This window comes from Sycon ciliatum, chromosome 11 (genome assembly GCF_964019385.1).
Source record: "Sycon ciliatum chromosome 11, ocSycCili1.1, whole genome shotgun sequence".
Taxonomy (NCBI): Eukaryota; Metazoa; Porifera; class Calcarea; order Leucosolenida; family Sycettidae; genus Sycon; species Sycon ciliatum.
In genome coordinates, this window is record NC_088653.1 from 3,062,542 (window position 1) to 3,083,725 (window position 21,184).

At 46.6% G+C, this 21,184-nt stretch overlaps 1 protein-coding gene across 1 annotated transcript in view; it reads left to right on the plus strand.

Annotated features, from left to right (window-relative positions):
• Positions 1-11,306: 11,306 nt before the first annotated feature.
• The window catches only part of LOC135827567 (uncharacterized), a 28,980-nt gene continuing 19,102 nt past the window's right edge, over positions 11,307-21,184 (plus strand). Inside the window, exons 1-8 of the mRNA XM_065340036.1 lie at positions 11,307-11,466; positions 12,397-12,564; positions 12,998-13,165; positions 14,329-14,502; positions 15,205-15,318; positions 17,286-17,810; positions 19,682-19,828; positions 20,834-20,949. Coding sequence (XP_065196108.1) covers positions 11,352-11,466; positions 12,397-12,564; positions 12,998-13,165; positions 14,329-14,502; positions 15,205-15,318; positions 17,286-17,810; positions 19,682-19,828; positions 20,834-20,949 — 1,527 coding nt within the window. The 5' untranslated portion in view covers positions 11,307-11,351. The remainder of the gene's footprint in view (positions 11,467-12,396; positions 12,565-12,997; positions 13,166-14,328; positions 14,503-15,204; positions 15,319-17,285; positions 17,811-19,681; positions 19,829-20,833; positions 20,950-21,184) is intronic.

The window sequence follows — 21,184 nt, forward strand, 5'->3', positions numbered from 1 at the left end:
CACCACCAGACACCAAAGTGTCTACACCGACACCACCCAATCCACCAGGTCGACCAGCAGGAAAGCCACTGGCGAGCTGATCAGTGTCACCAGGTAACGACACAGAGCCGGCACCGACGCCATCAAACCCCGCTGATTGACTGGAAACATGGCGAGAAGCATCCACGCCCGCATCATCAAGCGAGGTACTAGGCATGGTGCTGCCATCAGCACGGGGCACTGAGTCAACATGAAGACCCGACGGAGCCAAAGGCGACAAGCCCCGCCGAGGCCGCAAGTTCCCGCCTGACCTAGCCAAAGGCGACAGGTCCCGTCGAAAAAAGAGAAAGCCACTGGCGAGCTGATCAGTGTCACCAGGTAACGACACAGAGCCGGCACCGACGCCATCAAACCCCGCTGATTGACTGGAAACATGGCGAGAAGCATCCACGCCCGCATCATCAAGCGAGGTACTAGGCATGGTGCTGGCATCAGCACGGGGCACTGAGTCAACATGAAGACCCGACGGAGCCAAAGGCGACAAGCCCCGCCGAGGCCGCAAGTTCCCGCCTGACCTAGCCAAAGGCGACAGGTCCCGTCGCGGCCGCAAATTCGCAGCCTGCCCACTGTCACCATCATCATCCGACGACGCGGAAGCATCACTAGCGCCATTCCATATTTCCAAGTTGACACGGGCTGGCTGGCTGGCGGAGTGGCCATTAGCACCACCAGTGACACCACTGCCCACATGAGGCTGTGAAGCAGCAGCCTGAATCTGATTCAAGCATAGGCACGGATCAGCTCTACCTGGGTAGCAGTTCACGCATCGTCTCCCCGCGCGAGCACAGGTACATCTAATACACTTGCGACCTGCCTGACACCGACAGCAGGGCATTGCTGTAGAGATTGCACAGGCAGCACCGGGTCAGCACCACCAGCAGCCATAATCCCGAACACGCTTTCCACCTCTCCAAACAATGGCCATTGCGTGATCCGAAAGATAAAATGACACGACTGCTCAACCAAACAGCAGCAGAGGGCAGAATCATCCAAGCAAGCAACTGGGAGTCCTCCTGAAGAGCAGAGCAACGAAACCACCAACTGGCCAGCACGAGAGCAGAGCGAAAATCATCATCATCATCATCATCATCATCATCACACGGAGAAAGGATCATCCTCATGGCTGAGCGTGCTGCCCCTGGCGGAGCATGGCTTTCGTCTCACCAAGCGTGACTTCCGGGATGCTCTGGCATTGAGATATGCATGGCCGCTAGCCAATACACCAGCAACCTGTGTGTGTGGTGAGCTGTTCTCAGTTGAGCATCAGCTATGTTGCGCCAGGGGCGGCTTCCCGACACTTCGTCATAACGAGATACGTGACCTGCTGGCGAGGGAATTGACTGAAGTCTGCACTGCCGTTTCGACAGAACCAGCGCTGCAACCTCTTTCTGGTGAGAGGTTTCCTCTTCGGTCAACGAACCGCCGAGAGGATGCGCGCCTGGACATAGCCGCTCGAGGGTTTTGGACCCGTGGGGAGGAAGCTTTTTTTGATGTAAGGGTATTTTGCCCGGATGCTCCTTCCTACGGGTCCAGAACCCTTCCTGCATTGTACCAGCAGCACGAGCGGCGTAAGTGGAACGAATATGGGCCAAGAGTCACAAATGTAGAAAGAGCCGCTTTCACACCTCTCGTGTTCTCTGTGCATGGTGGTTGTGGGAGGCTGTGCAATGTGTTCCTCAAGAGACTGTGCCAGATGCAGGCCGAGTCATCGGGATCTCACTATTCCCAGGTCATTGGTTTACTCCGCTGTCGGCTGTCTTTTGCTTTGCTGCGTGCTGCTGTGTTGTGCATACGTGGGGCTCGGTCACGGTACCACCATCCGGCGAGATGTTTTCATGATGTCTCGATTGCCGTGGCCGAGTCAGGTCTAGTTTGTTAAGTATCGTGCTGTGTCCTGACTGTGCATGCGGGATTGGTATGGCGCTTACCCTTTTGTTGCTGTTTTGTTGCTTTCATGCCTTTAAGCATGTAATTGTGTTCAATTGTTGTATTTCATGGAAAAACGATCTTTGCGTTGGATTCATTTAAACTATTATTTGTGTAGGGTTCCACTCCTTCATCTTGGGAAATTGTGTTTTGTTTGCCCAAAGAAGTGGCTTCATCATCATCAAAAAAATCATCATCATCATCATCATCATCATCATCATCATCATCATCATGTGGCCAAGCCGCTTTTACGGGCAACAATATTATGAATATGAAACGCAAGGTATTGTAAGAGCAATTTTCTGAAAATAATGTTAAAACACGAAATAATTTATAGAAATGCATTATCACACCGTAGCCACTTTTATGGGCAAATTCCAATACAAGGCAATAGGAACACGAGGATGAAGTTAACCTTTTAAAACCCAAAGAAAAGACAAAAGATGTCAACAATAGAACTACAAATATAAAAAACAAACATCAGGTCATAAAAACTACTTTAAAACATAACCAAAAGACAGCAAAGCGTGGAGAATGAGATTGACTTACAAAACAAAAGTAGTCCTACTATGCTTACAAAACAGAATCTACCTACACCACTAAGGAAGAAACATTAAATGATTGCAGTCTCACAAACACCGGCCTCTATCTAACGACCCATCAAACAATAGCTCCTGAAATTCTTGACTGACTTTTTCTGGTAGGAGCTACGGCAGCCGCGAAAACAGGTCACTGCCCAACGGAGTAAAGTGAACGAGAGCAGGCACCGCAATCGACCCATAACCAGCGAGTAGGCCAAGTCACTGTGTTTATCGACATACTGGGCTGCAAGACACTTGAGAAAGCGGTCTGCCTCCCGGCCACACATGCCATTCGTGGCGAAAACCAACGGGGTGAATGTGCCTCGGTCTATATTCACAACACGCGCTCCGTATTCCCGCTTTTTCATGCCTTCATGCTTTTGGAGATGGCGCTGGACTTCTGGACGCGACAGCAGGTTTGGCTTTGGGTGAGTCACCCGAACATCAAAGAAAGCCTCCTGCTGCCTGGACCAGAAACCCCGCGCCCTCACATCGAGGCGAGCTTCGGATTTCCTGTTGGCTGTACGATGGGGAAGATCCTCCCCATCAAATGGCGCTAGCACCGGCTCCACCTCCACGTCAGGCAATATCATCATCATCATCATCATCATCATCATCATCATCATCATCACCTTCAGCAGGAGAAGAAGAATACCATTCTGTAACCTCAAAAAAAAAAAAAAAAAAAATCATCATCATCATCATCATCATCATGTGACCAAGCCGCTTTTATGGGCAACAATATTATGAATATAAAACGCAAGGTATTGTAAGAGCAATTTTCTGAAAATAATGTTAAAACACGAAAAAATCATCATCATCATCATCATCATCATCATCTGCGTTGCCGAAAAATAATAAAAGTAAAATTTAAAAATAATAATAAACGGCATTATGCAGCTGTGTAAGCAGTAGATGCACAGTGCGACTGCCAGGCATCTCTGTCAGATGCCAACTGGCAATTCTCATGCAGAGACATACCAGTCCACGAAACGATGCTGTCAGCAAAGGAAATCTTACTGATTGCGGTTATCAACTTGTTGTCTCCTCGCCGTTTGTTCAAATAATAATAATAATAATACAGCTTTCCTGGATAGGAAGTTGGAAATTGTGTGTTGCCATGACAATGTTTGTACTGCTATTTTTCTCCACATGACTGCAGAACTGGTCGGCGACGAACCTTGCCCTTCATCCCAGACGGTGTTGAAAAGAAGTCTGCCTGCACTCCTGTTCAATTACAATGAAGCTCAAGCCTTTTGTAACTATTACAAGGGAACAATTCTCTCTCAGGCATCATTCGCACAAAATTGTCCAGGGGATTTGATAAATAGTGATTACACTGCATGGCTGGGATCACCTTTGACCGACGGAACTGTACTTAATACGAAAGGTTCGCCAACACACCCGTCTACTAAGCTGTATGCTGTGTGCGAGATAAGTAAGTTACCCTTCAATTTGGTTTTAGCTGATAGTACTTGGGCATTATGTTTAATTAAGGTGTGACATTGCGGTTTTGAAAAGGTTCCTAAATGGTTTTGTGTCCAAGCACTAGAATGAAAGTCTAGAGGCCGCCATTATGACTTGTGGCACCACAACTTGCACCGCAAGGCCGCCTACTTCTCTACACGGCTTGTTTGTCAGCTCTTTTTTTGGCTTTCTTTTTTACTTTAACAAAGGCACAGGCGACGGTCATGTTCCACTCTACGTTATGGAACTGCCACGGCAAGAATCCCGACAACTTTCCTGGGAAAGCCACCCCAATAATCCTGGCAACTCTCCCGGGAATGCCACACCAAGACTCCCGACAACTCTTCCAGCAACTCTCTTCACTTTCCCGTAACGTAAAGAAAACCTGTTCTGCTCTACGTCCAAGTAGAGAAATCACGTGCAATGTGTACCAGGACTTCTCCTCCCATATTTGGCAGTTTTCTGCCTGTATTTGATCGGTACAGTACCCAGCGGATCTGTACACATTTTCTCAGCGTTTAGAAGTAGTATTCTTTTATTTTATTTATTTATAGTGGAGAAGCCAAAAACAGGCAGATGCCTAAGAACAATAGACCCACTGTGTAGGGTGGTGGAAGAGAGGGGGGGGGCATGCCTAATGATAAATAGTGGCGGCGAAATAGAGCAGTTCTAGAACAGCTACAGAAACATGGGCGTAAAGCTAAAAGAAGGCGAGGATGTGTTGCAAAGCGCTTGACTTGAAGACGACATAGAGCAGTTGCAGCACAGCTACAGAAACATGGGCATAAAGCTAAAAGCAGGCAAGAATGTGTTGCAACGCGCTTGACATGAGGACGGCCAGTTTGGTGACGCCTCGGAAATCCGCATGGAGGGAATTCCAGAGAACTGCGCCAGCATGTGTCACCAATTTGATAGAATGTGCAGAAGCAGCGACAGGGACGATAAGCAGGGTACTGTTGCCGCCTCGAGTTCTTCGTGATGAAAGAGGTCGAAAAAAGTTTCAAACAATCTACTTCCTGAAGAATTTAGACAACGCCATATAAAGCAGAGCAAGTTAAGTTGAATGGTAGCGCACAAGGGAGAGACATGTACACACTCAGGCAGCATAACAGTGGGGGCCCATGGGGCCACTTTACATACAGCAAACTCAGGCAGCACAAAGCATTTGAAGTAGGGGATACGACATGAGAGGGGTAAAGATTCAGCATGGCGGACTAAGACAGCTATTTTGCAGAAACCCTGATAGCAACACAATGAACCATTGTCTGCCAGCTCATTGATGTGTCAAAATGTAAGCGCAGATACTTGGCCGATGGTACCACCGGCAGATCTTGCGTTTGCAACAATGTAGAGACCTTCCTATCCACTTACAAGTCTGGACACAAAACACGGGAAGCTGTAGACTCTAACCCAGACACCTACTCTCTACGTGAATTTCTCTAGGTCTCACGTCACACGTAAACCACTTTAAACTCTGGCTTTTCATTTGGTGTATTACCACATTTGCTTTTTATATTTTTTCTATGTTCACATTCCCAGCTCGAAAAAAATAAAGAAAGACAATGGTACTGAGACTAGGGGCGCGTTTGGTTGGTACGAACTAGAACAGGATTCACCAGAACAGCGCGTTTGGTTGGGACTGCACCTGTTCTGGGTCGGCCAGAACATGTTCTGCTTGCTAGCAGACCGAGCAGTTTCACTTTTTCACAGTGAAACCTGGCGGGAACATCGATTTTGTTCCCAAATGATCACGTGCATATGCTTTTGGGTTGGACTCGTCGTACCGTACAAAGTGACCTGGGTGATCCGTACACATTTTGAAGAATGCACCAAGTTTGGCACATTTTTCAACAAAATGTGCTCTGTTTCGGGAGGAGCGTTTGGTTGGCATGAGGCTGCTCCATGTTCACCAGCTGTTCGATCCTGTTCTAGATCGTACCAACCAAACCCACCCTAGGCTAAACATGACAACTACTGAGCAGGGGCTGCACCAACACGTAGCAGTGGTGATGGTGGTGGGGCGTTGTTGTCAATACGCAGCAGCAGTGATGGTGGGGCATTGTTGTCAATACGCAGCAGTGGTGATGGTGGTGGGGCATTGTTGTCAATACGTAGCAGCAGTGGTGGTGGGGCGTTGTTGTCAAAACGTAGCAGCAGTGATGGTGGGGCATTGTTGTCAATATGTAGCAGCAGCAGTGGTGGTGGGGCGTTGTTGTCAATACGTAGCAGCAGCAGTGGTGGTGGGGCGTTGTTGTCAATACGTAGCAGCAGTGGTGGTGCGTTGTTGTCGTAAAATGACAAAGTTTCTGTTATGAGAATTATCTTAATATCTCTGCCAATTGTGTGCCCGGCAATTTGGAATTTTTGTTGTTTACGGATTTCCCAAGGCTTTCGCCTATGTGGGGGTTTCCAAACTTTCCAAAATATCAAATTTGTAAAAGAAGTGATGAGCAAGAGGGGAGCAAAGAAAGAGGTGAAGGCAGGGCAGAGCCCGGCGTTATCGCACTACCCGCCTGTTTATGATTTCATTGTCCATCCTTCATCTGGCACTGAGGTAGGTGATCATTCATCAGACACTGAGGTAGGTGATGAAGAGACATTGCATGGTCAGGGGCATAGCAGCAGAACCGTCCAGTTCACTTTTTCCCACTAAAATGCCCTGAATGCATGATGTTGCACCTTAATTTCGAAAAATTCCCGAGGGACACCCCCTGACCCCTCAAACCGGACCACCTCCAACGGCAGTACTATGCACCTGAAGATAACAGAAGATTTGAAGAGGTAGATGATGCAGAGGCATTGCATGGTAGCAGAAGATACGGAGAATAACAGTATTAAAATCGAACCAAGTCCAGATCCTGGAAAATAGGGGGAAGAGCAGCAGGTGGCGTAAACACACGGCATCTAAACAAATGCAGCATGGCAATATTCTGGTTATGCTTGCACAGGTTATGCTGCTGGGTGTGAACAAACAGTTTCTAGCATCCTCAAAGTGCGATCACAATGACCACGTGACGCAGTAGAGAGAAGTCGTCAGAAAGGGTAATTCGGGATTTATTGACAGATGAGGCCCATGAGGCCCAGAAACAGCTAGTATCACCGTACTTCGATTGGCTGGATCGATGTCATCCAGGTTCTCCTCGCTATCGCCATCACGACTCTAACTGGAGACGATTTCTTCACCATTTACCGCAAGCAGCAGCCAGCGCAGAAATTTCGCCATCCCTGAGTGTATGAGATGGAATCCGTTCGATCAGCTCAAAAAACTCTTTGTTGTGACTAGAGGAGTAGCAGGGAATATTCTACCGGAAGCCCTTTGACTTCCCGGAATGCTAAAACCCTTCCTGCCATGACTGCTACTTCTTCAAACAATCGAGATTCTCTTTGGTTCCACTTCACACACGGGCTGCAAGCCCAATAACATGGAAGAGAATGTGATAATGGCGTAAATTTTGAAAAAAAGGTGGCCGAAGAAGGCGGACGGTGGAAAAGCAACAGGGAGGAAAATTCAAGAGCAAAATTAACAATTGCACAAATGTGAGAGTACCTGAGATCGAGGGTATCTGTGTGTTAGTACATATATTTTAGTATTTCGGTAACATTTGGACTGGGTACCTCTGCTAGGCTCAAAAGCAGAATCTCTTTGTCGATTTGACAGGTGACAATGATTTCGTACAGGAAACCAGTGTTTTGGGCTGATGTTCACTTATTGTTATTCCCCATGTCAGTGAATTTCTGGTGTGTTTCTATTATATACAGTTGTCAATTGTACTGTACCTAATATCACAAATGGGCAGCAAGCCGTATCGGAAATATCTTTCCAGCAAACAGCTAACTATTCATGCAGCGCTCACCATGTGTTAGTTGGAGATGCACAGCCAACATGCCAGGCTAATCGCACGTTGACTTCCAGACCCATATGCAAAGGTGAGCAACGTCGCTTGATGGTTAATAACTGCCAGTGTGTGGTTTGGATGTTCGAACTTTTACGATGTGACGCGCAACTTTCGACACCTGCAAAGAGCTACGATCGTGACACAGCTTTTACTATCTTTTTGTTTGTTGCGCCATCCTTAAACACTACATGTGAAAAGTAAGCAGTGATTATAAAAAGTGAACCATACCTCTTGCTTGCTTTAGCTCGCCTATGTCTATTGCTTTATGAGCTAATAGTGTAACCTTCCATTTACTGTTTTCTAGCTGTGACCTGCCAGGTACCAACTATCAGCAACGGGACATCTAGCCAAACAGGGATGATCAGATATCAAGAATCGGTAACCTACACCTGCAATACTGGCTACACACTGAGTGGAGTGAACACATCAACATGTGCAGCTGATGGGACTATACTATCACCCAGTTGTCTAGGTGAGCAAAAGGATATCAATGTACTGATCTGCGCTCGATTCTCTTTTGTTTCTCTCCATAATATTTAGTTCACAGTGGTTGGCTACCACCTGACTTCTCATAAATAGTGGCAGTCTAATTATGACGAGCCTGGTCCCGCAATCTGGATTCTTCTCAGTCGCGCCTCCGCTAGTCTCTGGCTTCTCCTCAGATCCGTTTTGCTTCCGTTTTCGTTCCGTTCTAATGGTGTGTGCCCGACGGTGGTAACAGAAAGGTTACCAGGAGAACGAAACAAAAATGGAAGCAAAACGGATCTGAGGAGAAGCCAGAGACTAGCGGAGGCACGACTGAGAAGAATCGAGAAGGCGGGACCAGGAGAGGCAGGTGAAGGTATGGGCGCACCACGGTGCACTCTTCAAAGAGAAAGAAGCGGTGGCGTGAGGAGATGGGGATGGAGGGTGATGATGGGGATGAACAGAATGGTCAGGGAGGCAGCAAGGGTGAGAAGTCAAATGTCTAGTCGAGATTTAGCAAGGTCACATTCCATACGACAGCAAAGCAAGTATATTTTTTTATTTCAATGCACAAGTACACATGGGCTGCAAGCCCAATAACATGGAAGCAAATGTGATAATGGCGTAAATTTTGAAAAAAAGGTGGCCGAAGAAGGCGGACGGTGGCAAAGCAACAGGGAGGAAAATTCAAGAGCAAAATTAACAATTGCACAAATGTGAGAGTACCTGTGATCGAGGGTATCTGTATGTTAGTACATATATTTTAGTATTTCGGTAACATTTGGACTGGGTACCTCCGCTAGGCTCAAAAGCAGAATCTCTTTGTCGATTTGACAGGTGACAATGATTTCGTACAGGAAACCAGTGTTTTGGGCTGATGTTCACTTATTCTTATTCCCCATGTCAGTGAATTTCTGGTGTGTTTCTATTATTTACAGCTGTCAATTGTACTGTACCTAATATCACAAATGGGCAGCAAGCTGTATCGGAAATATCTTTCCAGCAAACAGCCAACTATTCATGCAGCGCTCATCATGTGTTAGTTGGAGATGCACAGCCAACATGCCAGGCTAATCGCACGTTGACTTCCAGACCCATATGCAAAGGTGAGCAACGTCGCTTGATGGTTAATAACTGCCAGTGTGTGGTTTGGATGTTCGAACTTTTACGATGTGACGCGCAACTTTCGACACCTGCAAAGAGCTACGATCGTGACACAGCTTTTACTATCTTTTTGTTTGTTACGCCATCCTTAAACACTACATGTGAAAAGTAAGCAGTGATTATAAAAAGTGAACCATACCTCTTGCTTGCTTCAGCTCGCCTATGTCTATTGCTTTATGAGCTAATAGTGTAACCTTTCATTTACTGTTTTCTAGCTGTGACCTGCCAGGTACCAACTATCAGCAACGGGACATCTAGCCAAACAGGGATGATCAGATATCAAGAATCGGTAACCTACACCTGCAATACTGGCTACACACTGAGTGGAGTGAGAACATCAACATGTGCAGCTGATGGGACTATACTATCACCCAGTTGTCTAGGTGAGCAAAAGGATATCAATGTACTGATCTGCGCTCGATTCTCTTTTGTTTCTCTCCATAATATTTAGTTCACAGTGGTTGGCTACCACCTGACTTCTCATAAATAGTGGCAGTCTAATTATGACGAGCCTGGTCCCGCAATCTGGATTCTTCTCAGTCGCGCCTCCGCTAGTCTCTGGCTTCTCCTCAGATCCGTTTTGCTTCCGTTTTCGTTCCGTTCTAATGGTGTGTGCCCGACGGTGGTAACAGAAAGGTTACCAGGAGAACGAAACAAAAATGGAAGCAAAACGGATCTGAGGAGAAGCCAGAGACTAGCGGAGGCACGACTGAGAAGAATCGAGAAGGCGGGACCAGGAGAGGCAGGTGAAGGTATGGGCGCACCACGGTGCACTCTTCAAAGAGAAAGAAGCGGTGGCGTGAGGAGATGGGGATGGAGGGTGATGATGGGGATGAACAGAATGGTCAGGGAGGCAGCAAGGGTGAGAAGTCAAATGTCTAGTCGAGATTTAGCAAGGTCACATTCCATACGACAGCAAAGCAAGTATATTTTTTTATTTCAATGCACAAGTACATACGGGCTGCAAGCCCAATAACATGGAAGCAAATGTGATAATGGCGTAAATTTTGAAAAAAAAGGTGGCCGAAGAAGGCGGACGGTGGCAAAGCAACAGGGAGGAAAATTCAAGAGCAAAATTAACAATTGCACAAATGTGAGAGTACCTGTGATCGAGGGTATCTGTATGTTAGTACATATAATTATTTTAGTATTTCGGTAACATTTGGACTGGGTACCTCCGCTAGGCTCAAAAGCAGAATCTCTTTGTCGATTTGACAGGTGACAATGATTTCGTACAGGAAACCAGTGTTTTGGGCTGATGTTCACTTATTGTTATTCCCCATGTCAGTGAATTTCTGGTGTGTTTCTATTATTTACAGTTGTCAATTGTACTGTACCTAATATCACAAATGGGCAGCAAGCTGTATCGGAAATATCTTTCCAGCAAACAGCCAACTATTCATGCAGCGCTCATCATGTGTTAGTTGGAGATGCACAGCCAACATGCCAGGCTAATCGCACGTTGACTTCCAGACCCATATGCAAAGGTGAGCAACGTCGCTTGATGGTTAATAACTGCCAGTGTGTGGTTTGGATGTTCGAACTTTTACGATGTGACGTGCAACTTTCGACACCTGCAAAGAGCTACGATCGTGACACAGCTTTTACTATCTTTTTGTTTGTTACGCCATCCTTAAACACTACATGTGAAAAGTAAGCAGTGATTATAAAAAGTGAACCATACCTCTTGCTTGCTTCAGCTCGCCTATGTCTATTGCTTTATGAGCTAATAGTGTAACCTTTCATTTACTGTTTTCTAGCTGTGACCTGCCAGGTACCAACTATCAGCAACGGGACATCTAGCCAAACAGGGATGATCAGATATCAAGAATCGGTAACCTACACCTGCAATACTGGCTACACACTAATTGGAGTGAACACATCAACATGTGCAGCTGATGGGACTATACTATCACCCAGTTGTCTAGGTGAGCAAAAGGATATCAATGTACTGATCTGCGCTCGATTCTCCTTTGTTTCTCTCCATAATATTTAGTTCACAGTGGTTGGCTACCACCTGACTTCTCATAGATAGTGGCAGTCTAATTTCGACGAGCCTGGTCCCGCAATCTGGATTCTTCTCAGTCGCGCCTCCGCTAGTCTCTGGCTTCTCCTCAGATCCGTTTTGCTTCCGTTTTCGTTCCGTTCTAATGGTGTGTGCCCGACGGTGCTAACAGAAAGGTTACCAGAAGAACGAAACGAAAATGGAAGCAAAACGAATCTGAGGAGAAGCCAGAGACTAGCGGAGGCACGACTGACAAGAATCGAGAAGGCGGGACCAGGAGAGGCAGGTGAAGGTACGGGCGCACCATGGTGCACTCTTCAAGGAGAAAGAAGCGGTGGCGTGAGGAGATGGGGATGGAGGGTGATGATGGGGATGAACAGGATGGTCAGGGAGGCAGCAAGGGTGAGAAGTCAAATGTCTAGTCGAGATTTAGCAAAGTCACATTCCATACGACAGCAAAGCAAGTATAATTTTTATTTGAATGCACAAGTACACACGGGCTGCAAGCCCAATAACATGGAAGCAAATGTGATAATGGCGTAAATTTTGAAAAAAAGGTGGCCGAAGAAGGCGGACGGTGGCAAAGCAACAGGGAGGAAAATTCAAGAGCAAAATTAACAATTGCACAAATGTGAGAGTACCTGAGACCGAGGGTATCTGTATGTTAGTACATATATTTTAGTATTTCGGTAACATTTGGACTGGGTTCCTCCGCTAGGCTCAAAAGCAGAATCTCTTTGTCGATTTGACAGGTGACAATGATTTCGTACAGGAAACCAGTGTTTTGGGCTGATGTTCACTTATTGTTATTCCCCATGTCAGTGAATTTCTGGTGTGTTTCTATTATATACAGCTGTCAATTGTACTGTACCTAATATCACAAATGGGCAGCAAGCCGTATCGGAAATATCTTTCCAGCAAGCAGCCAACTATTCATGCAGCGCTCATCATGTGTTAGTTGGAGATGCACAGCCAACATGCCAGGCTAATCGCACGTTGCCTTCAACACCCACATGCAAAGGTGAGCAACGTGCACATTGCTGAAGTTGAAATTTCTCCCGCTACAGGAATCGTGAGACTGCTTCTGCAGCTCGCAACAGCCATTTTCTTGTTGCAGCTGTTTCAAGTCACGTGCTGGGTCGCAGAAGTGGTATTGTGAACTGGCCTTTCGCAAGTTGAGATATCGGACAGATTAGTGAGGCTCTGCTCCAGGTCACTGGGTTGCGACGCGAAGAATCTCCGGATCTCTCTTCGCGTTTCCGTGATGCAAAGAAAATCTGTTCTGCTTTACGTCACGTAGAGACAGCACGTGGAAAGTGAACTGGTAATTTCTCCTTCCATATTTGATATTTGATCGATGGCCAGCAGGTCTCTACTGCTTTATGAGCTATCATTACAAGTATAACCTTTCATTTAAACAATAGGCCTGGAACCTCTCTGTTCCTGTTTTCTAGCTGTGACCTGCAAGGTACCAACTATCAGCAACGGGACATCTAGCCAAACAGGGATGATCAGATATCAAGAATCTGTAACCTACACCTGCAATACTGGCTACACACTGAGTGGAGTGAGAACATCAACATGTGCAGCTGACGGTACTATACTAACACCCATTTGTCTAGGTGAGCAAAACGGGTATCAATGTATCCTGATCAGATGAGGGGATAACAAAGTGTGCCAGCCTTTCAACATTTACTGTGCATACCGTGTCACAGTTTCTACTACCTAATGATGCTTTACTCTAGCTGGGCTCACACAATGAGAGAAACTTGCGAGAAATTCTCACTCTGTGTAGTGAAGGTTTCTTTTTTTTTGTGAAATGCCGTCAAAACTTGTCTTCGGTGTAAAGGTGAAGATAGATGACGAATTTGGATGACTGCGACATATTAATGCCTCAAGAGCTATCCTTGATGGCAAAGCTCTCCAGGTGGAGGAGCCATCTGGATGTGTTCACGTTCTCTTCACGCTGTAGGTCAAGGATCCAGCAAAAACATCATATCAGATAGGTCGCTCGAGATACTTTTAGATATGATAACACAGTAGCAAAAGCAACGGCAATCCTCAGACAACTGCTATCTCGTCATACATGTGCTTGTGGTAGACTATTAAAATGTGCTCTGTGCAGCCTGGGCTTAAACCCATAGGGACTGTATTCAATCTGAGCAGTGCTCAAGCTGGCTTTCATGTCGCGGAATGTCTCAGTGCTCCAAGTCAGTTTTGTGCTAGATTGTGCATGTCCGGCTGTTCAAAATCTAGTTCGATTGATTTACTCGATCACATGTTTCCATGTTACAAACGTTAGTGAGTACGCAAGCATCGCCCTCGTGTTTACAGGAAAAAACCCTCGGCAAAAAACCTCGGCTTCGCCTCCGATTTTTGCCTCGGGCTTTTATTTCCCCTAATAACTCGGGACTCACTTCATATTCTATACGTAAGAGCCAGTTCTGTGTAGGCAAAAGTAACATGTAGTAGGCCTGAAGTTTTATTCGTAAGTTCACCCATTGTGAATTTTGTATATAGCTCATTAATATTACCTCACTTGGTTGCTACCGCTCATTTCGTACCACTTTTGTATAATTTTATTATTCTACTAATCATGTATTGCTCTGCTGTACATTATCCTACTTCGGTCACAAAAATCCACGGATGGTAGTGAAAAGAAAATTGATTTTGGTTACACCTCTTCTGAGACTTCTTTGTTGTGTATCATGACCACGGAACGAATATTATTCATTGCTATCATCAAATTATCGTCTCCACGCCGCTTTACTTCACTGTTTTCTAGCTGTGACCTGCCAGGTACCGACTATCAGCAACGGGACATCTAGCCAAACAGGGATAATCGGATATCAAGAATCAGTAACCTACACCTGCAATACTGGCTACACACTGAGTGGAGTGAGAACATCAACATGTGCAGCTGATGGGACTATACTATCACCCAGTTGTCTAGGTCTAGGTGAGCAAAACGGTATCAATGTATCCTGATCAGATGACAATGATAATAAAGTGTGCCAGCCTTTAAACATTTACTGTGCATATCGTGTCACAGCTACTACTACCTAATGATGCTTTAATCTAGTTGGGCTCACACAATGAGAGAAACTTGCGAGAAATTCTCACTCTGTGTAGTAAAGGTTTCTTTTTTTTTGTGAAATGCCGTTAAAACTTGTCTTCGGTGTAAAGGTTACGATAGATGACGAGTTTGGATGACTGCGACATATCAATGGCTCAAGAGCTCTCCTTGATGGCAAAGCTCTCCAAGTGGAGGAGCCATCTGGATGTGTTCACGTTCTCTTCACGCTGTAGGCGGCTATGCATGTTTCTGCGGTTGTGTTTCTTATTGCGTGTGCGTGTGTGTGTGTGTGTGTGTGTGTGTTTTAGAACGATCCATTGTTCTGTGTCTGTTCGTGTGTCTGTTCATGTGTGTGTGTGTGTGTGTGTGTGTGTTTGTGTGTGTGTGTGTGTGTGTGTGTGTGTGTGTGCGTGTGTGCGTGTGCGTGCGCGCGCGTGCGTGTGTGTGTATGTGTGTGTGTGCGTGTATGTGTGTGTGTATGGGTGGGTATGTGTGTGTGTGTGTGTGTGTGTGTGTGTGTGTGTGTGTGTTTGTGCACATTGTGCACATTGTGGCGGCGACACCTCGGCTGCATTGCCTAACCAGACTATGATGAATGTATATCCAACCCATGCCTGAACAACGCTACATGCATCGATCAAGTGGGTGCATTCCAATGTCGCTGTAGAGCAGGTTTCACTGGTGATAGATGCCAGTCATGTAAGTATTTTATCATACAGTCAGACCTCGCTTAACCGCACACATCCGTTTTTTTCCACAAAAACATCCGGATAGGCAAGGGAACCGGATAATTGAACACACATACTGTATGAATGCATGGCATATGCTGTAATCGGCGAGGGATCCGGATAAAAGAGGACCGGTTAAGCGAGGTTTAACTGTATTTGGAGCAGATCTGAGGCGGGAAGTGGCGTAGTGCGTACAACTGAGCTACAGTTGTGCAGAACGAGACCTGCTTGAATCCTGCTTGTACGCACTACGTCACTAGAATGATGTAATCGTGGACTTCGCCATGGCAGCCACCCATCCAAGCTGCACACTCTGTGTTACATGTAAGTCATTGATCGTCACGGTGGCTAGAAGGAGACATGGATGAATGCATGATCCCAGTCATTGATCATCATGGTGGCTAGAAGGAGCCATGGATGAATGCATGATCCCAGTCATTGATCATCACGGTGGCTAGAATGAGCCATGGATGAATGCATGATCCCAGTCATTGATCATCATGGTGGCTAAAAGGAGCCATGGATGAATGCATGATCCCAGTCATTGATCGTCACGGTGGCTAGAATGAGCCATGGATGAATGCATGATCCCAGTCATTGATCATCACGGTGGCTAGAAGGAGACATGGATGAATGCATGATCCCAGTCATTGATCATCATGGTGGCTAGAAGGAGCCATGGATGAATGCATGATCCCAGTCATTGATCATCACGGTGGCTAGAATGAGCCATGGATGAATGCATGATCCCAGTCATTGATCATCATGGTGGCTAAAAGGAGCCATGGATGAATGCATGATCCCAGTCATTGATCGTCACGGTGGCTAGAATGAGCCATGGATGAATGCATGATCCCAGTCATTGATCATCACGGTGGCTAGAATGAGCCATGGATGAATGCATGATCCCAGTCATTGATCATCACGGTGGCTAGAATGAGACATGGATGAATGCATGATCCCAGTCATTGATCGTCACTGTGGCTAGAAGGAGCCATGGATGAATGCATGATCCCAGTCATTGATCATCACGGTGGCTAGAAGGAGCCATGGATGAATGCATGATCCCAGTCATTGATCATCATGGTGGCTAGAAGGAGCCATGGATGAATGCATGATCCCAGTCATTGATCATCACGGTGGCTAGAAGGAGCCATGGATGAATGCATGATCCCAGTCATTGATCGTCCCTGTGGCTAGAAGGAGCCATGGATGAATGCATGATCCCAGTCATTGATCGTCACTGTGGCTAGAAGGAGCCATGGATGAATGCATGATCCCAGTCATTGATCATCACGGTGGCTAGAAGGAGCCATGGATGAATGCATGATCCCAGTCATTGATCATCATGGTGGCTAGAAGGAGCCATGGATGAATGCATGATCCCAGTCATTGATCATCACGGTGGCTAGAAGGAGCCATGGATGAATGCATGATCCCAGTCATTGATCGTCCCTGTGGCTAGAAGGAGCCATGGATGAATGCATGATCCCAGTCATTGATCGTCACTGTGGCTAGAAGGAGCCATGGATGAATGCATGATCCCAGCTAGTCTAGCTAGGGCACTATCCCGGAAAGACATGGGTGTTCTGTTGGAATCTCGCTCGTGCATCCTTCTTCTGCAACATCACATGTACAGTGTCCATAGCACCTGGAGGTGGTGTAACACCTGGTACACACTGCCGGGTTCAGTAGCAGCAGCATCACTCTAGATGATTGATTTTACGTCCAAGTGTTCATGTCTGTAGTCAGAAACTGGCACTGTACTGCAAGCTAGTGCCACCGTATTGTTTCCGTGAACCAGCGCAAGAAATGACAGGGTTGTGGCTAATTTGTGTGTGTGTGTGTGTGTGTGTGTGTGCATGTGTGTGTGCGTACGCGCGCGCGCGCGCGTGCGTGTGTGTGTGTGTGTGTGTGTGTGTGCTTGTACGCTTGCAGTGCTGGACTGCCCTGCTTTCCAGCGTCGCGACAGCGGCGGAATCTTCTGCGAGCCGTGCGCGTGCGATCAACTAGGCTCGGAGTCGTGTGACATGACAAATGGCACATGCTACTGCAAGCCGAGCATTACCGGTAGTGTGTGCGATCGCTGCATTGACAACTACTACCAGGCTACGGGCAAGGTGAGTGGCTGCGCTGCCTGCTCCTGCAACTCTGCACGCACTGTCGTTGGCAACACCAGCTGTGACGGCAGGACGGGCATCTGCAACTGTCTGCCGAACTTCAGCGGCTTCAGATGCCAGTACTGTTCGCCGGGCTTCTTTGATCTGAGTGCCGGATGCCCGGCGTGCAGCTGTTCCGCCGAGGGCTCACTGCATGCTGTGTGCGACCAGGCAAACAATGGCCAGTGCGCGTGCAAGCCCGGCAGCAGCGGATTCGACTGTGCCCAGTGCCTGCCTGGATTCTTCAAGCAGAACAGCACTTCCCAGTCGTGTGCTACGTCCAAAGACGGTCAGCCGTGTCAAGGTAAGACAAATGCAGCAAGAGAATGATCTGGGATCACTCCTTCACCTTACCCCCACCCCTACCCCGTACCCTCCCCACTCTTCCCTCTCTCCCCACTCACTCCTTCCCCTCTCTCTCTCTCTCTCTCTCTTTTCCTACTCTCCCCACTCACTCACTCCCCACTCTCCACTCTTCCCACCCTCTCTCCCCACTCACTTTTCCTGTTTGTACATGGAGACAATACTAGTTTCCATCCGCCAGCGAGTTTGTGTGCATGCGCATGCATGGCAATACTAACTTATGTTGTTACGTGTGTACTAGTATGCGAGAGGTTGGTGGCCAGACGAATTCCCCTTTGTACCGACCCTGGTATAGTGGGCCAATCATTGGTAGGGGAGGAAAAGGCGACGAGGGAGAGGAAATGCGAAAGTGAATACATTCTGCAGTCACAATAATAACTAGAGTCAAACCTCGTTAGTATGAACACTGATAAGGCGAACTTTCCATTAGTACAAACTAGGGCCAATCCTATGGTTGGCCAGGCATCAATTCAAGTCAAAATTATTCGTTTACGACGAGCTTCTGTACAGCGAACTTTCGCGAAGACGAACTATTTTCAAGTGTGATTTGAACAAAGTCAGTGTGGTCATGTAGAGGAGACGGCTCGATACCGGGACGTTTTGACAGCCAAATTTGTATAGACCCAAACCGATCATCAGCGTTGATTTTTCACTCGAAATATGTTTGTGGAAGGAAACTGGCATGTTGAAGTTTGCTCTGGGGCCAGAGTCAATCGAACTGAGCCACTCCTTTGTGTTGACCCATTGCCTCCAATTTGCCCAATTTTTTGCTTCAAAAAAGTTAAAATCAGAGGTGGCTCCAAACCGGACACGTTTTAGAGTTCACGTCAAATTCACTCTGGGTCTGAAATTAGGTAATTGCTATCGCTCCACGACGGCCAGTATAGAGTAACAATAAGCCTTGTGTGTGCTTCCATTAGTTTTGATTGGTATGCGGTGCTTTATTGGCGAGAGGCGAGCCGCTGTTTACCTGCGACAAGATTTTTCGAAAGTCGTAAAACTCAAGTCGCAGTGCGAAGCAACACGTCAAAAACGCACCTGCTTGATATGGCGCTTCTGGTCATCGCAGAGCCATGGAATTTTGGCTCGGAGTATAACACATAGTAGTCTCACTGTGACATATGTTTTCTAATCAAAATACCAAGAGAGAAAGTGAATATTGAGTCCGTTCCGGTTTGCAACCGGTGTCCTATTTGAAACCGTCCCCTCTACATGTAGTACGAACTTTCGGTCCACGAGCGTGTGCGTGCGCTGGCTGCTTTTTTTCTTCTTTTTTTTCAATAGTCGAGGTCTTATTGTACGTACAGTGCAAATTGTTTTCAAGCGTGTTTTGAACAAATCAATCAGTGCGTTGTACGAACTTTGGACACAGTCGTGATTCATTGCACTGTGTCATTGTACTTACCTGTTTCTGGCTTATGCTAAGAATAACATGCTTCCCATGTACCACAGCATGCACTTTCACGTAAATACAATCCATCTGATATGCATATCGATTTTTTGTCAGATCTGGATAAGATGAACTCTCGATAAGACAAACAAATTTGTTCAGTCCCTTGAAGTTCATCCTAACGAGGTTTGACTGTACTAGCATCACGTTTCCCCTATAGGGTATGTGTGTATCCCCATACCTGTAGGGTATGTGTGTATCCCCATACCTGTAGGGTATGTGTGTATCCCCATACCTGTAGGGTATGTGTGTGCACGTGCGCACATGTATTTGTACGTTATGCTTTCGCTGTATTCACTTCTTCCTTTTCTCTCTCTCTCTATCTATCTCTCTCTCTTTCTCTCTCTCTCTCTCACCCATAGATTGCCGTTGCTCTCCCGTTGGCTCTAAAAGCAGCCAGTGCAGCGTGACCAGCGGCGAATGTTTGTGCCTACCTGGTTACACGGGACAGCGGTGTGATGATTGCACGGACGCCGCTCAATACTACACCGAGCAAGCAGGCTGCCTAAGTAAGCGAGTACATATGTCACATGTGTTCCTGGTTGTTCTTGCTCTATAGTAGACACCCTTAGCAAAAAACGTTATGTCGTAACGGTATTATCGTAAGGGGGAAAATACCGTGATTTGGGTTAGACCTTTAGCAAGATGCACGCTATTTTTAGTACGTACGCCTTTGCCACGAGAATAGCTTTGATTTCGCGCGGTACAACCATTTCTGTCACCATATATGCGATACAAGGTGAAATGCGTACGGACTATGCAATATTTGGCCAAAACACGTACCGTTGGTCACAACGATAAATCAGCCCCCATAACGTTTATACGCTGCAGCTTCAACGCTATTTGGGTGATCAAGGTACGAGTACCGTAAAAAATAGTGTTACCGTTGTTTGCTTAGGGTGTCTATTAGGGACCTTTTGCAACGGAACGAATGCTGATTCGTCGCCTGGGTTCGAGAATTCGTCAGAGTCACTTACGAGGGCTCGGTTTCACGAATTGAAGCCACTTCATTCGTGACGCGCTCTGAATCCGTGAGGTACACATTTTTCCCCGGTACACAGTTTTCCTTGATTCCATGATCCATGCACGTGTACGTGTAAACACGCATACGCCAAGCTATTCGTAGTTTCCATGGAAATTAGCACGACGACTTGCGAAACCTGAATCTGTTTTCAACGAAACAAGGACGAGCCGAATCAAACTTTCGTTTCGCATTCGATTCGCAGCAGATGCGAAAGGTCCCTATTACCTGTAGATTGAATAAATGTCTTGCCGGATTAACGCCGCGGAGACACAATATTTAATACAACAATAAAAAGAACTAACTCTGCCGTCATCACCATGCATCAACTTGTCTTGTTTTTTTCTTCTCTATACTGTGCTGTTGTTCAAGTAAGATTTGAAATATCGGTGGCGAAATGTTTAAACCAATTTCGTGTGTGTATGTGATCATGCATTATCTGACTGTCTCTGTGTGTGTGCTACATGCAATTGTCACCACCCATGCTGCACAGACATGAATGAGTCTATGCTGACACCGCTTGCGGATACTCAGGTCAGCGGGGATTCGTTCTCTTTCACCTACCCGGTGGTCTTTGGATCCAGCTATGCAGAGTACAGCAACGTTACGGTAAGACCATGGAGTTCTATACTCTATACAAACTTCTTCAAATACAGTCGAATGATGGTCTCCTTTTCTCTTTTAGCTATAGGTGTAGGGCAGAGACCTGTTGGAGAGTGTTGTGAAGATGTATGGGTATCGTGGATGGCTACAGTGGAGTCTTCACACTTTTGACAAAAAATACAGTCGTGGCCAAAGAAATCCGACCCGCGTGCCAAAAGCAGCGCCAAGGCTTGTGCGGAGC